At 43.3% G+C, this 16,501-nt stretch overlaps 1 protein-coding gene across 1 annotated transcript; it reads left to right on the top strand.

The window, feature by feature from the left end:
• The first annotated feature begins 3,920 nt into the window (after nucleotides 1-3,920).
• On the top strand, nucleotides 3,921-15,214 carry LOC134044512 (UDP-glucuronosyltransferase 2A2-like). Its single transcript, XM_062493752.1, has 6 exons — nucleotides 3,921-4,656; nucleotides 11,022-11,170; nucleotides 12,272-12,403; nucleotides 12,838-12,925; nucleotides 13,507-13,726; nucleotides 14,938-15,214. Exons 1-6 carry the CDS (start codon nucleotides 3,921-3,923, stop codon nucleotides 15,212-15,214), a joined length of 1,602 nt encoding a protein of 533 aa, XP_062349736.1.
• The last annotated feature ends 1,287 nt before the right edge of the window (nucleotides 15,215-16,501 follow it).

The following is a 16,501-nucleotide window of genomic DNA, read 5'->3' as shown; positions in this document are numbered from 1 at the left end:
CCTCCCTGCAGATCAGCTGCTGCTGGTTTCTCCCTGCACTCGCTCCTCCCTCCACAGCATTGGCAAACATTACTGCACTCTCCTCCCAGTCTCAGCTCATCAAAACTGCTGCCGTCACCCTCTGGTTGACACCCTCCTGGTGTCACTCTTCCAGCGTCACTCTTCCAGCACAGAGCAGTAAGTCTTAGGTGAGATGGTTTTCCCTGGGTGCTTTGCCCATGCTCAGTCACACAGAGCTGCATGTGGGGGGGTCTGGTGTGGTGGGTTTGGGGCACTTTGGCGTGCAATCAGCACCCCTAAATTTCCCCTGACCTGTGGTCTGCTGTAAGAACCGCATGGGCCCAGTTCCCTACTCCCCAGTGGTCCTGAAGCAATGGGAGAGGTGCTTGCTCTGGGGATGCTGGCACACTGTGGTCACCCTTGCCCTTAGCAGGCCTCTGGGTGTGCTCCTGTCCCCACAGTTGGGATCGGTGTCCACGCAAGTGGATGCAGTGATGGCTGTGGTGACCTCTGGTCTGTGCTCCAGTGCTGTCGTTGCCACTCGCTGGGCTGTGGTGATGAGGTGATGAGGTTGTCCCAGCCATTGTAGTCTACCAGGTCTTTGCTAGCTCCTTTCTGCCCCAGCAGCAAACTCTCCCAGTAAAATAAACCATTTGCAGGATGACTGGGAAAGTCACGGGGAAAGGCCATACCCATGGGATTTGCAGATTTGCCCATGACTATAGCACACAGCTTTCCATGGGAGTTTGGACAGATGCTGGGAAGACAGGAGTGTACCACATGTGCAGGGAGCTTGGGCAAGTCTGCTGCTGCTCCTTGCTCTAGTGATGATAAGGACAGGGTGCAGCACCTATTCTTCCACCAGGAATGCAGATTCCTAGCAGGGACACCAAACTTGGCCTGAACCTTGTCTCATTTCTTTAATGTTTTCGCTTTGCAGAGTGGAAATGGCTCCTGTACCAGCCACCCTGATGGCTGTTTTTCACCTGACAAAGTACCCTTGCACCATTTCAGCAGCAGTGAAGAGAGTTTGTAGAATCTTAAACTGAATCAAAAAATCCAAATGCAGTGCTATAAACCTAGCACCTGGGGTTTTTTTGAGTTTTTTTTTTTTAATTTTTTTTTTATCCTGCGGTAACAGTATAGAGGTATAAAGATATAATTCATTCAAGAATGATGGTCATGGTGAGGCTATTTTATCTCACTAACTTTTGCTGGAGTTTCCCTATACCCCAGGGATTACAAGCCTTTTACTGAGCACATGCACATGTGACTTTGCAGGTTTACTAAATCCTGTCAGTTCTGCATGTAGGGATGAGCCAAGTTTGACATTTTCCCAATCTAGTATCCTCCTTCCCTTTGCCAACCCTTCCCCCTCAACCCCCCCCACCCCCCCCAAAAAAAAAGGTAGTCAAGGCTTTTAAGTCTGCTTTCAGACCAGAAGCTGCTTCATTGCACTAAGTGAAAGGGAAAGCACAGAGTCATTTGGTGCTTCTTCAGAGCAAAATCTTCCCTTTTCCACCCTAGCCTTGAATTTCTGAGGTGCAGGCTGGTATGCAAGTTTCAAAGTGAGAAATCAAAGTGCCATTCGCACTGCAACCCACAGACATCCAGCACAATGGCGAAGAGACTGTGTGTGGAAATCATCACTTTGCCTTGCCTAACCTTTGCATGAGGGCCTTAGCCTTGAAAAGCCTGTTGTTTTTTAACAAGGCTGAAGGTTGCATCACTGACTGCAACACTTCTGTTGGCAATGTTAGATGTGTGAAACAGAGGTACTTAACACCATCTATTTTCTTCTGCCCCACTTCTCTCTCATTTGCTGGATTTTGTTCTTTAATCCTCTCAAAATGCTTTTCTTCTCTGATCGAATAATCGAATAATCGGAGTATCATCTTTAGAGCTAGCCATGGAAAAAAGACAACTTTAACTCTTTGGTTCCCTAGCAATTGCTTTCATTTGCTGTGGAGGAATTTGATACTAAGGGGTTGGAAACAAAAAAACAAGTTCCCATCTAAGCTTTTATCCAGGGAAGTGGTCACAGCACCAAGCCTGAGGGAATTTAAGAAGCATTTGGACAATGCTCTCAGGCACATGGTGTGATTCTTGGGGCTGTCCTGTGCAGGGCAAGGATGATCCTTGTGGGTCCCTTCCAGGTCAGGATATTCTATGATTTTATGATCTGCTCATATGAACATGGCCTTTCAATAGTTGCTGGAAAAACTTTAAGTTTCTTAGAGGACTTTACAAAATAAGCTAAATTAGCCTGAAAAAAAATCTTACTCTGGATACAAAGGTCTGTGGATAGACCGTAGTAAAATTCCTGGCTGTAAAGCCGAATTACAGTTGAAACATGCTGGCATAATAGTCCTGGATTCTGAGGGTTTAGAAAAAGCCCTGTTGAATATTATGGACAATACTTAAAAATCATTGAGCTGCACCTTTAGATTCCTGTATTTTCAGGTTATTAAAGACTTGCCTAGATCTCTGGAATCAAGGGCCACAGAGCCAACACAGGTAGCATACTGACTTTTGGAAACTCGTACAGATAGCACCAACTTTTGAAAACCTCTGCAAATAAACCACAAGATTCACTCTTTGTTCCTATCGACAGTTTATAAACATATCTACTATGTAAAAACAATTTGCTTTGCTACCTGGGACCCTAAAGGGAGTAAAAAGGTATTTTTAGCACTCAAAACACCATATTTCTTACCTCTAGGATACAAAGTCCTCCTAAGAACCTGGCTCTGTAATAACATTATAGTATATCCTGGCATGGGAAAGACCATTTCAACCATTAAATTCCCAGAGCATAACAAAGCAATGAATAAACACAGAATACAAGCTTTGTTGCCACCATCCCGTATTTTATTACTTCCTCCTTTTGAAAAATTCAGTTCAGAGGGTAACTTACTTAAGCTCCTTCTGCCTGATAACCAAACCTGCTGGAGCAGCCCAGGCACAGAGGAGGGGACCAGCAAGAAAAGCAGCAAAATTGTGTAGCAAGTTGCACCTTGCAACTCAGAGCACAATTTTTATGCACCTTGGAAGACTTTGCTAGGTAAGAGATTTTTGCTGCATGCCATTTGTTCCCCAAATTGTGTTGGATCAAGTGTATAATTATATGTGTGGGTTTTTGTTGTCATTTTGGCTCCAGGTGGTTAAATAACTGCTTCCAGGCATGGTGTTTATATTCAAGGGACAACTTTCCAAGTGAGAACCATCCCAGATGATGTACGTTTTGTTCTTTAGCACTTTTACGGCTCAGAAGAGGCCCAGACCCATGTTTAGACACCCAGCAACATGACCAGGCAGGTGGTGATGTGCCACAGGCAGTGGCAATGGACTCACTGCGTTAAAAGTTGTCTGGGAGCAGTTGGAAGCTACCAGTGACCTATTAGAACAAATTGCATGTCATTATTGGCATTACCAAACAAATGAAGGATTTGTTGACTTCTCTCAGCATAAGAAGTATCAGCACTTTTATCATCTCACTGTGAAAAAGGATGCCACTTCCAAGTCTGGCCTGTGGCCTCTCATTCCTTGGCCTGCCTCTGGCGTTGCTAGTTCATGGACAAAATGCAAGGGATTTGTTTGAGTCTCAGGGCTGGCATCCAGGGGACTGACTCCTTTGACAGCAGTGAGGATTGCTGTCATCCTTGTAAAAAGAAAACAGAACTTCCTTGGTGGGAAGCTAACAGGGTAGAGGGCAAAAAGGGAAAAATGCATCACCAAACATATTTTTTTGTTGTTTTCTTTTCAGAGCTCAGACAAAACACAGGTTATAAGGGCAGTATCTGTGCAACAGCAAAGTCTCACTTTTGGTAAGAGTACTAGTAAGGAGCCATCAAACCCAGAGGTGCAGCACTCCCAGCTGGAAGGAAAAATTCCCAGACTACCTAGCCCTTGACTCTGCCATGATCATGAAAAGAACTGGCACAAAGAAATACCTCCAGCTGCTCCTTTTTCAGGTTGCTCTTCTAGGGCCTGTCTTCTGTGGGAAGATACTGGTTTGGCCAACAGAAGGTAGCCACTGGCTGAACATGAATGTAATTATACAGGAACTCATCCGCCGTGGGCACAGCTTTACCATCTTGGTATCCAATGCTACCCTCTTCATTGAACCCAGGCCTAAAGCCACAGAGAATTTTGAGACCTATAATGTGCCCTTCAAAAAAGATGTGCCTGAGAGCCTGATTAATGGAATAGTAGATCTATGGCTCAACAACAGGCCAACCATCTTGACCTTTTGGCAGTTTTACAAGGAGCTGGGAAGACTGTCCGTAGGCTGGCAGGAAATGAACAAGATCATGTGTGACGCAGTGCTGACCAACAAAGAGCTGATTGCTCGTCTGCAGGGGTCTGGCTTTGACCTGCTGCTGTCAGACCCTGTGACCCCCTGTGGGGAACTCTTGGCTCTCAAGCTGAGCATTCCCTTTGTCTACTCGCTACGTTTCTCCCCGGCCTTCACTCTGGAAAGGCACTGCGGCAAGATCCCAACCCCACCATCCTACACACCTGCAGCCCTGTCTGAGCTCACTGACCGCATGTCTTTTGGAGAGAGAGTAAAAAACTTTGTGTCTTACCACCTGCAAGACTACGTTTTCCAGAGCTACTGGGGACATTGGGATATCTACTACAGCAAGGTCTTAGGTAAGCCCTCAGATACTTCACTTCTCATTATACAGTCTATTCTTATGTTCTAGTCTCCTGCAGAGGTAGGAACCCTCAGAGCTAGGGTCAAGAGAGAGGTCAGCAAGAGTTTGTCATTATGTCCCTAAAATGGAGCTGAGCCAGTAGTAGTCAGGGTGCTGTGCTGCTATGCCATTGCACTGGGACAGGATTGGGGTCATCCCAAATGGACAGATTTTAGTTTTGTCATAATTTTAGTGTGGAGTTTGATATGACTTCCACACCATGCAGGGCGCTCAGCAAGGGTGACTGCTTGCAAAGAAAGCAGCCAAGAACAGAGCCATTTTCCTCATCTAGAGAACCATAACAAGGAGAGGGGAGTGGGTGAATTACAAGACTTTGTCACCCTCAGCAGCAATATTTAAATGCATTGTGGCTTTGTAATAGAGACTTCATTTATGTTACTGGTCATATAAAACCAATTCTCCCTGCACAAAACAAGTTTTATTTAGAACATACTCTCCCATCCACCAAGCAAACAGTGAAAACAACAAATTTTTCTCTGCAGGCTTTTCTTCTGGACTGTTTTGAGTGATCATGTAGAAAAATATGTTTATTATTAATCACATGTCATTTCTATGACCTTCCCACTGAGCTCTTCAAAAGGACCTCTTTTTCTCAAATCTCTCAGGGTTCAAAATCTCTCAGGGTTCAGTTGCCTGCAAATACCTGCATGATGCAAGACTCCACAAGTATGCCAACCTGGTGTCATGTGTACAGTACATGACGTATCTCAGCTTGGCTCCTCCAGTCCAGCTGTTTACATGACCCACATTTTTGTCCCAGAAAGGGTCCTCTAGGGACCATACCAAAAGCCTTGGACAAAAACATTAGGAAACCATTGTGTAACAGCACTGGGCAGAAACCCTGTAATAATGATTTTTAGCACAGAAAAGAAAACGTAGAGAATTTCTTAATTGCACACTGGGAGGGACCATATAAATAAAACTGTTTAATGGATTTTCTGGTTCAATTTATAGTTCATAATTGGCACTTAGTGGCTGGCAGGAAGCCTGCACTATCCTCTCCTGATCTCCCACAGTGCTCTCTAAGAGGCAACTTCACATGAGGACAGTATTACTCTGATACTGGAGCAATTTGCTGGGTATTTTCATCTGCTTCAAGGTGCAACTCTTTGGCTGCAACCCTGAATCACCACTTTAAGTGTTCTAAAGGGATGCTTTGTGGCATTATAAAAATAAAAGGGTACCCACACAGTCAGCAAAGATCTTTGCTGCTTACCCAGGTGTGTTTCAAAGAGCCAGAAGAATGAAAAAGTCACCTCTTCTACCAAGCAAGTAACACAGAGACTGTAATTAGATTTCCAAAAGGATACAATCCTTGCTGGACTAAGCCCCCCAGGGCTGACAGCTCTCCCTGCTGCTCCAGAGAAATAACATCTTCCAGCTTCAGCAAGCTGTTTACCACCAGAGGGTGCCAGCTGGTGCCAGTCACTTTTTTTTTTGTGCCCTAGGAAAACATGATATTAAACATGCTATTATCCAGTACAGGATTTCACACTGCCTACCTTCGGCTCCCTGCACTCGGGATCAAGGCAGTGTCATGCATGCCCAGCCCAGTTCAAGCGTGCCACTGCTCCTGGTGAAGGAAGGCCACGGGGGCATTGCCACATAGGGCAGGCTATGGCAGGGAAGGAGGTGTCGGTGCTGGTGCTGCTGGCCGTGTTGGGCTGCGGTTCTGGAGGGAAGGTGTTAGTCTGGCCGGCTGACAACAGCCACTGGCTGAACATGGAGCACATACTACAGGAGCTTGTGGTCCGGGGTCATGAGGTGACTGTGCTGCTGCCTTCGTGCTTCCTCATCCTCAATCCCACACAGCCCTCACCCTTCCAGTTCGAGGTGATTGAGGTGCCAATCACCAAAAGGGAGATGGCTGACTTAATGGATGAAATTTTGTATTTTTTTTTTTATGAGGAGAGAGAGCTACCTATCTGGAAAGGTGCTTACAAGATAGCTCAAAAGATATTGCAGATGAAGAACATAACCAAAATAATTTGTGATGGAATTGTGAAGAATGAGGACCTGATGGAAAGGCTGAGGGCATCCACCTTCGATGTCCTTTTGGCAGACCCACTGTCACCCAGTGGGGAGCTGGTTGCTGAGAAGCTGGGTATCCCCTTTGTGTATACCTTCCGGTTCTCCATGGGCAACACAGTGGAGCGGCTCTGTGGAACACTCCCAGCACCTCCTTCCTATGTACCAACCACCCTAACCAGCCTAACAGATAGGATGACCTTCTGGCAAAGGCTAAAAAACATCCTCAGCTACACTCTACAGGATTTCATATTTCATTATGTTCTCTGGGCAAGCTGGGATCAATACTACAGTGAAGTTTTAGGTAAGGCTGCTCTCTTTCCTGAAATTATATCTGCTTTACACACAAGAGTAAATCCCAGAGATGAAAAGTTAAGGCACAAATCAGGAGCATGACAGCCCCAAATTCACTCTCCTTCCTTCAAAATTCCTGCATGAAGTCAAACAATACAGGCAAGTACAAACACTGCCTGTTCATCTTGATCTACTACAATAGTAGAGGTAAGTCTGTTCAGGTACTTTCAGGATATGTAAAACAGTGCTAAAGCACTTCAAACAGGGCTCATTAGTCATATTCATAGATGAATCATGACAAACAATAAGAACAGTAAAATGCTATATACTCAACAAAGAGACACTTTTTCTTCCATGGCACACTTCTTACTTGCTACTTTGTCTCAAAATTAGAGACAATAGCCTCCTCTGGATAGATGAAAGTCTGGGAGATCAGATGACCCCAAATTCACAGTGATAAAAGGCCCTCAGCAGAGACATGGTTCTTCGCTTTTCTGAAAGTGTCTAAAAAACTATTAGATTATAGTTATATTTATTTGTAAGTGGTTTTTAATTTTTTTAAAAATAATAGTTGCATAATTGTTTTCCCATTTTTGCTCTAGGCAATTATAGTAATGCTTAAAATGAAACAGACCAAACATATGCATTGCTGGTGGGGAGATAAAATGGGTATTTCAATATGAGACTTTAAAGTGTTTTTATTTATATTTCACTAATAAGGTGTAATTCTGTTGAGAGAGCTAAGTTGTTAAGGTATCCTACTCTTAGAGTACCTAGCTGTGTGTTTGTGTGGCTTATCATGTTATGATGACAGATAGTTGAAAATCTTGTGCTGGCTAAGGCATGGTTTGATGTCTGTTGTGTAAACCTCAGAGCTGTTTGGATCTTGTGGTGTCTTTTTTCATTGTTAACTGTGGGATTTGGCATTTAAGGCTCCATGTGCAATACCTGTTTTGCTAGCTTGCATGGGCTGCATGATGGATTTGTGCTGAAAAGTTTTGATAACACTGGGTGCTTCAATTACTGCTGAGCAGTGCTTACAGAGTGTCAAGGCCTCTCCTGCCTCTCAGCCCACCCCACCAGCAAGAGGACTGGGGATGCACAAGAAGTCAGGAGAGGGCACAGCTGCGACAGCTGATCCTGACTCACACAAGGGATACCCCAGCCCATGATGATTTTGTGCTCAACAAAATAAAAGATATGGGGGAGAAGTTTGTCAGGGCTGATGTTTCTCAGGAACTCACTGGTCTGGTTGGCTGGTAGTGAGCAACTGTTCTTTTTGCATCACTTGCTTTTCTTGTTCTTTTTTTCCCCCTTTTTTTAAAGTTGTCTCAATCCATGAGTTTTCTAAATTTGCCCTTCCTTTTCTCCTCCTACAGTGGGAGATTTAGAGGCTCTGTGGTGCCTAGCTACCTCTCAAGATTAAACCACAACACAGGGAAAAGGCTTCTGGTCTTCACACACTGCAAAATGCACTTTGTGGTGAGCAGATAGGAGCTGCTGTAATTTTGAGATCAGTTGTGGCTCTGCAGGACACTCCAGAACAGAATTTGCTGCTTGTCCCGACCTCCCATGAGTGTTGTTTTGTGTTGTGACATTCCCTCTTGCCATGTTTGCTAATCATGTTTGCCAGTCTAGTCACCAAACAAATGACATTTTTAATTGGTAGGCTCTAAAGTGCTTGCACAGTGAAGCAGTGAACTGCTTCCAGTTTGGTCAGACCAGAGTTGTACATGGAATGCTGAGATGCTGGGGCCAAAATTCTCCTGGCTGCTCTGGGCCTATGTATGCTGCTCCAGCACCAGTTTTTGTGGGATGGTGGTGGTTTGGCCCACCGATGCCAGTGACTGGATCAATGTGAAAGTGCTTCTTCAAGAGCCTGTTCTCCAGGGTCATGAAGTGACTGTGCTGGTGCCCTCAAGCATTCTGCTGATCAACTACCAGGACCAGGACACCTCCTCCCCTTTCACTTTTGAGGTGCTGCAAGTCCCCTTTAGCCAGGAGACTCTGGATGCCTCCATGGAGGACTTCCTCAATTTCTGGATGAATGAAGCCGCTAATCTCCCCCTGGGAGATCATGTGGACGATAAAAGAGCAACTGGAAGTATTTACCAGTATGTCAAAGCAGACATGTGACACCTTGGTGATGAACTCTCACCTGATAGCAAAGCTGCATCAGGCCAAGTTTGATGTTCTGATTGCCGATCCCATCTGTAGGTGGGGAGCTTGTAGCAGAAACCCTAGAGATCCCTTTTGTCTACAGCTTCCGCTTCTCTGACGGGAATGTGGTAGAGTGGCTGTTTGGTGGGCTTCCATCCCCATATTCCTATATATGCTTGCTAGCACAATGGGCCTGACACACCAGATGTCCTTTATAGCAAGACTACAGAACTTCCTCTTTTACATTTGCACGGATTTATTTTTTGTGAAGTTTTGGCGAGATGAATGGGATGGGTACTACAGTAATGTCTTAGGTAAGGCAGCTGTTGAGTGGCTTCCTTTCTTGCATAGGTTATGCCTTTTGAATACTTTGGGACCACCACGCTGTTGTCTCAAAATACACTTTCTCAAAGACCAGCAGAGGTGGTAATCCTGAAGTATCTTGCAACTCTACATAGTACAAGATGTGCACTATGTGGATGTGTGAGTTCAGATTCTCAACAACAAATGCTGTAACCTTTCAGTATCATATACCGTTCAGAGTTTGAAATAGTCTCATTAAACTATATACATACCTGAAAACTTTGCTCCAACATAATACAACTGAGGCATGATTCAACATTTAATAAAGAGACCTTTTAGTTCAATGGACTTTGAATTCATCTTGTCCAGGGTATCTAAGTTTAGGCAGATAACGAGTGAACAGCAAATACAAGGGTTTCTCTTCTGTTGCTGTCCAATGTTTTCCTGCATTTACACCATTGTACTCTGAAAACTAGTTCCTCTTCCCTGGAGTGAATTTTTGAAAACCACATACTTAATTACACCTTTATATCGCTATTTGTAATGCAAACTTAATTTTCACTTCAGCAACTTTGCAACTGAATCACTGCTCTCTAATTTAAAGAAAAAATTACTGGTATAGATTATTATATTGATCAAGTAGTATAAGAAGATGCCCTACATATAATTTTTATCTTGCAGCTTATTTAGCTTGATTCCTGCTTGCATTAGACTGGCTTTGGAAAACTATTTATTAATACTTCTAACCCTTTTACTCCCCAGTTTCACTTTGTGGAGAAAATAATGCAAAGACATCTTGCAACATATAAGAATATATATTTTTCCAGACAGTAAACTATAAAACATCAGATTGCCATTAGATTTTTTTCCCAGATGGATTTCTAGAAATATTTGATTAAGAATAAAATTACATTAAAAGTATCTATGGAGCTGGCCATTTTTTCCCAGTATGTGTCAGAAGCGGCTGACCCAGTCCTCAACAAAACTAGAGATGTCTGTATCTGTCTTTTATTGTTGTCTGAGCAGCCACTAAATGAGACACCATTTGAAAAATGCTGCAGAACTTTGTTTAAAAACTTTCCTCTTCCCTGACAGGCGATCACCACCTTGTGGTTAATTCATTCTTTATTTGGAACTAAATTTTCAGTAATTGTTCTCTTCCCCAAGTATTCCCTGTGTTTTTATTACAAGCACAGGTAATAATTCAGCACTGCAAGTACTGCACTTCTATATTAGATACTAAATGCTTCTCACTTGTATTTCTCTAAAATAATCATGAAGGTTCAAAATCCTTTTAAGGATTGTACTGCCTTGCTCATGGCCACCTGTTAAACCTGAACACAGGACAAGGCAAGGAATAGATCCAGATTTGTGGAAGTTTTAATTTTATGCATGGCTTGATAAACTACACTGATTGGGAGTGCCAAAAGGCAAAGGTAAGGCTCCTGTTTCACAATCTAGAGCAAACAAGGTCCTTCGCATGCATGTTGTAAACCACTTGTACCTTGTCCACAGGAAGGCCCACAACCCTGTGTGAGACAATGGGGAAAGCAGAGATTTGGTTAATCAGAACATACTGGGATTTTGAATTTCCACGCCCTTTCCTGCCAAACTTTGAGTTTGTTGGAGGACTTCATTGCCAGCCCGCAAAACCATTACCAAAGGTATCCCAACTTCATTCTGCTGTTGACTGGTTTGTTACAAAGACTATTTCTCTCCCTGATAACCACGCAAGCCACGTCCTGAGAAAGCTCATTCTTGAAGAAGATGCTCTGGTGCTGCTGGGGAGCAAGGAACTATTTAGCATCCATCCATACTTGTCTGAACTGAAGGCTGGTTTACAGCCTGCTTTCTTTAAAGAGGATAGCTGATGTCAGCACGGAGTAATACAATGTCTGTTTTAGGAAAAATATGTGCTACCTTAGGGATTTAAATGTAATGTTTAATTCTAAGACACAGACTTGCAGCCCATGATAATACTGAAATACCTGATGCCAGAATGCATTGTGACAAGACAAATTCTTTAGGTAAAATGGGGTCAAAACTTGCAGAAACAGATGAGTGATAAGCACTTTTTCTATTTTACCCTAGTTTAAGACATCTTAAAGGGAGTAAAACACTAAGCATCTCCAGCCTATGTTCTGCTGTGAATTGCAGTATTCAGGTGGAATATGAAACTCCCAGATACTGAAGATGACAACATGGCAAACTCTGGTGTAATTATCATTCCTGTAGTAGCCTTGTAAGATACAGGCCATCCTCAGTGCAAGTTGTCTACTAAAATAAACCTAATTATTCTTACCACTCCCCTGCAGCATGGGTTGAGCTTGGGGAACATGGAGAGCCATTCCCTTTTGTATGTTACTGCTGCAGCTCACATGACACTAACTAATAAAATAGGAAAATCTATTGGTCTGATTTGTAGAAAATGTTTTAAGCAATGTGGTGCGTTGTAAGAAATGAGAACTGTCTGACTAGCAAAGTGATGGCACCAACTCGGTGAATCTGTGATCAGGACGCTGCTTGAAATGTATCCTGAAACTTGCTTTCAAAAAGACAAAGCATCTGTCACCTGTCTCAACTTACCCTGATCCTTGCTGGGGAGAAACTGACTGTTTTCAACAGGCTCAGGTCTGTCTTTGTCAAGCCCTTCTGTAAGGAGGTGCTCACACCACCATAATTTCCTTAATAAGCTCTCTATTCACAGAAAATCTGTGTAACGTGCACTGTGTAATTACCCCTGGTATGTTTTCTGCCTCTCCTAGGAAATGGAAGAATTTGTTCAGAGCTCAGGGGAACACGGTGTCATTGTATTCACTCTTGGGTCAATGGTCTACAACCTGAGTGAGGAAAAAAGTAATGTGATTGCCAAAGCCCTCAGCCAGCTTCCACAAAAGGTGAACTTCTTCCCAAACCTAAAACAAGTTGCCTTGTTACCTTGCTTTTTTCACTCCCCTTGCTCTCAGTGAATCTTTTATGTTTGGAGTGGCCTGTTCTTTACCTGCATACCTGCTGGATGTGATACAGCCAGGAAGCTGGGCTCTCTAAGAGAGACAGACTACTGAGTTACTTCACAGGGAGTCCTGGTGTTTTACCTCCTCTGAACCAAATAACATTGAGGTGTGTCTACAGGCCAAAGTATAAAAATCACTCCATGCATTTTTTTTATAATTAGCACATAAAAACCAATCAAAGAGTTCAACTGGAGCCACAACTATTTGAACTACTCGGAGAAGGTATGGGGGTTTGAGATAAAGCTCTAAATTACAGGTAGTAATACAGAAAGGCATGTCACATGCACCATGTTTATATTATTCTTCCTTTGTTCAAGGTCCTCTGGCGGTACAAAGGGAAAAAACCAGAAACTCTGGGCTCCAACACCAGGATTTATGACTGGATACCACAAAATGATCTGCTTGGTGAGACTGATTGTATTTAGGACGGATTGTTTCCTTTGTTTTTCCACTAGAATGGTTAATTCAGGCCACAGAATCACACATAACATTTGTAGATACACTTTGTTTCACAGCTTAAACTGCAGAGCTTTGCTTTTGGGAGCCTTAGTCTCCTAAAAGACTCTGACTTACAGACCTTGGTAACAGTTGTCTGGAAGGGCCCAAAAGCACCCATGGGCAGGAGTAAATACCAATGTAGAGGGGTACTCTGGAGTTGGATTTGGCCTCTGCAGTTCATCTCCAGGGCTCATTCTTCAAAATGCTTGACCTGAGCAAGGCTGACACACACACAGGGCTATTATGAACCTGATACCATGTGAAAACAACTGCACAACAGCAGAAGGGCCAAAGTAAATGTGGGGTAGTATGGAAGGACATGCTAATTCACATATGTTGAAGTAAGTATGACTGTGTGAAAGCTAAGCATGCAAGCTCTGCTGCTGATCCAGAGGTAATGGCTGTTCCCCTCTCTAGCAGTGCTCATACCCCAGTGAACAGAGTCTCCCACAGCTGCTGTAACACATACCTCTCCTTCCCTGTTCCAGGCCATGCCTTGACAAAGGCCTTTATTACACATGGTGGGACCAATGGGCTCTATGAAGCCATCTACCATGGGATCCCAATGGTTGGGATTCCCATGTTTGCAGACCAGCACGACAACATTGCTCACATGGTAGCAAAAAGAGCTGCAGTTCAGGTGGATTTCAACACAATGAAGACACAGGACCTGCTTGATGCGCTGAACACAGTAATTTACAATTCCACGTGAGTTTTGTTCTTGCTGTACAGTAGGCTGAGGTTATTAAAATCCTGGGCTGCTGATGTGAGAAATTCTGCTGGCTCTTCTGGGAATGAAAAATGGAGTGTAGCTGAAGTTTGGATTTCAGATGAAAACCATCTTTCCTTTCTGAAACTCAGCATTTCTCAAAAAGGAGAGATCAGTAATTTGGTTTTCCTTATTCCGCATTTTATGAGTGCTTTGAGAAGAACAGATCTTGGAAAGTTCAGAGGAGCTTTTGAGAGTTCTTTGCTAGTGCAAATCCTCTGGAGGCTCTGAATGACAATTCTAGCTTTATTAGGTCTTAGCTGCCTGTAGATCTTCCTCCTACTCCTGATTTAGCAGTATCCTAAGGTTACTGTACCTATCCGTCAGGACTTAGAGAAGGAAGCCTAGCAGCTGGGATACCTTGCTAAGGCTAAGACCACTGACAAAGGGATTGTAAAAATGCAGAAGTCCTCAATCTTTAGCGGGTATTCCTTCAAGTAAGAACCTGCAAATTTCTGAAGTAAATGGACCAGCACTGATGGAGGTATCTAGTATCTGAGGGAGTCAGCCATGGCGGAGGTGATCTGTAACAACCTGGATGGCAGCTGGTACATGTGGCCTCCCCAACCTTTCCCTTAGTTTTACTACTGAGCATGACACCACAGGGTTTGGGATACCACTGGGTCAGTTGTAATCAGCTTTCCTTGCTGTGTCCCCTCCCAGTTCCTTGTGCAGTCTTAGCCTCCTGGCTGGTGGGGTGGTATGAGAGCCAGAAAAGGCCTCGACTCAATATAAGCTCAGAAGTAAGGAAAACATCCCTATTGTATCAATACTGTTTCCATCATAAATCCAAAAAATAGCCCACACCAGCTACTACTAAGAAACTTAACTGTACTCCAGCCCAAATCAGCATACTGTTATTATATTGGAACAGAAATGCTGCAAATGTTTCCATGTTGGTTTTAGAAAAAGTAGTATCTGGAATAGTTTTTAGTAACTTTTTTTGCAGAATATTGGCTTTCTCTATTACTATTCTTAACCAAATTTTATGCATACAGGAATAAATTGGGCCAGTTTCAAATACATTTAAATAAGACTGATGAAAGTAAAAGCAGGGCTGTCTACCTTCCTCAAGAAGACTGCCAGGTGCTAGATGGTTTTTTTCAGGAGTAAGTGAGAAATCTCTTTGGTTTCTTTTCTTTTTCCCCAGCTATAAGGAAAACGCTCTAAAGTTATCCAAGATACAGCATGACCAGCCTGTTAAGCCTTTGGAAAGAGCTGTCTTCTGGATTGAATTTGTCATGCGTCACAAAGGAGCAAAGCACTTGAGACCAGCTGCTCACCACCTCACCTGGTACCAGTACCATTCCCTGGATGTTCTGGCATTCTTGCTCACCTGTACAGCCACTACTATCTTCATTCTTCTCAAGTGCTGCCTATGTTGCTGTAGAAGATGTGGCAGGATTGCAAAGAGGAAGAAAGAATAGACATCTTGTCCCCATCAGCAGTTTTCTTCTCCTAGGCTGATTCAGCAAGGCATTTATGCACATTCCTTGGTGAACAAGTTTATTGGGATACGCTTTAAGCTGGGCATATCACCAATGCACCACAACAAAGCTGTTGTGGGGCAGAACCACTTGCTTACCCAGCAAATTCCTTCTGGTCTAAATAAAATTGAATTATAGTTGCTTTATCCCTTGGAACCATGTTAGATGATCACACATGGCCCTTGCCATGGTAATCGCTGCTCTAAATTTTCAAATATCTCAAATATTTTGGTATATTTCATAAATTCAGCCTTGCCCTGTGTAGTACTGTGGGTCTGCAACTAGGCTCCCTATCCTAACTCTGTCATCTCCTCTAGTGTCATGCAGGCCTGATCACAACCAGAATGCCTCCTCTCCTGTCAGAAAAGCTCTCTCCAGACAGGACAGTGAATCCAAGATCACGGGCTCCTAAAATGCACCCATCTGAAGTGCCACAATCATGAAAACTGGGAGCTGTAAGTGGCAAATGCACTGACTACTCGGGGGCTGAGGGGAGACTAGAATCCTAAGACCATAGAAAAATTACTTTCCTGGGAACCATTTCTCTTTCCCATTCAGTCTGGAATTTCTATTGCACAGGCCATCGTTCTAACTGGAACACTGCAGGGGTGTGAACTCCACATCTGTCAGGAACACACCCATCTTAACCTCCAAATGCCTCTGAGCCATGCTATCTGATAAATGCAGGAAAACCTTTAGAAAGGGAACTTGCAGAGAAGTAACATTCCATGTGGGAACAAGGCAATAGCAAACTTGCCTTGCCTGAAAAGTAGGAGAGAAAATAGTGCTGCACGTGGGTCAGATAAGAGTGGTAGTAAATGTAGTTACTTCTTCAGGTGTTAAAGATGGCTGTAAAATGCTGCTAGTCCAGGCCTCCTGTTCTAGGTACGGTTATTTCACAGGTATGCCAGCTTACTCAAGAAAAACCTGCTCAAATTTTAACTGATATATTTTAAATACTCTGTAATTGTTTTCAAACAGAACATGATTGTTTGTTTACATAATATAATAAAACTTCTTACACCACATCAACTTCTTTTTTTTTTTAATTAGCATTGTCATGTTTCAACATCTGCTTAAACTTCTTCATACTACAACACATAGAAAAGCTCAACTGTTTCCAAACTAAACAGGGGTTACAAGAAGACTACTGCATCTCATGGCAATTTCTGGTATACTGTTCCTGTTGTCATGATGGGATCATAACCAGGAAAATGCATAGTGAAT

The sequence above is a fragment of the Cinclus cinclus genome, chromosome 5, assembly GCF_963662255.1.
Source record: "Cinclus cinclus chromosome 5, bCinCin1.1, whole genome shotgun sequence".
NCBI lineage: Eukaryota > Metazoa > Chordata > Aves > Passeriformes > Cinclidae > Cinclus > Cinclus cinclus.
The sequence above is the reverse complement of the archived record's forward strand: the minus strand, read 5'-3'. Positions and strand labels throughout refer to the sequence as shown.

Excerpts from the sequence above, each read along its gene's own strand:
- LOC134044512 (XM_062493752.1), top strand. The coding sequence starts at position 3,921 with ATGATCATGAAAAGAACTGGCACAAAGAAATACCTCCAGCTGCTCCTT. Across the intron at positions 11,171-12,271 it reads CCGCAAAACCATTACCAAAG|GAAATGGAAGAATTTGTTCA; the intron begins GTATCCCAACTT and ends TGCCTCTCCTAG. Across the intron at positions 13,727-14,937 it reads ACAGTAATTTACAATTCCAC|CTATAAGGAAAACGCTCTAA; the intron begins GTGAGTTTTGTT and ends CTTTTTCCCCAG.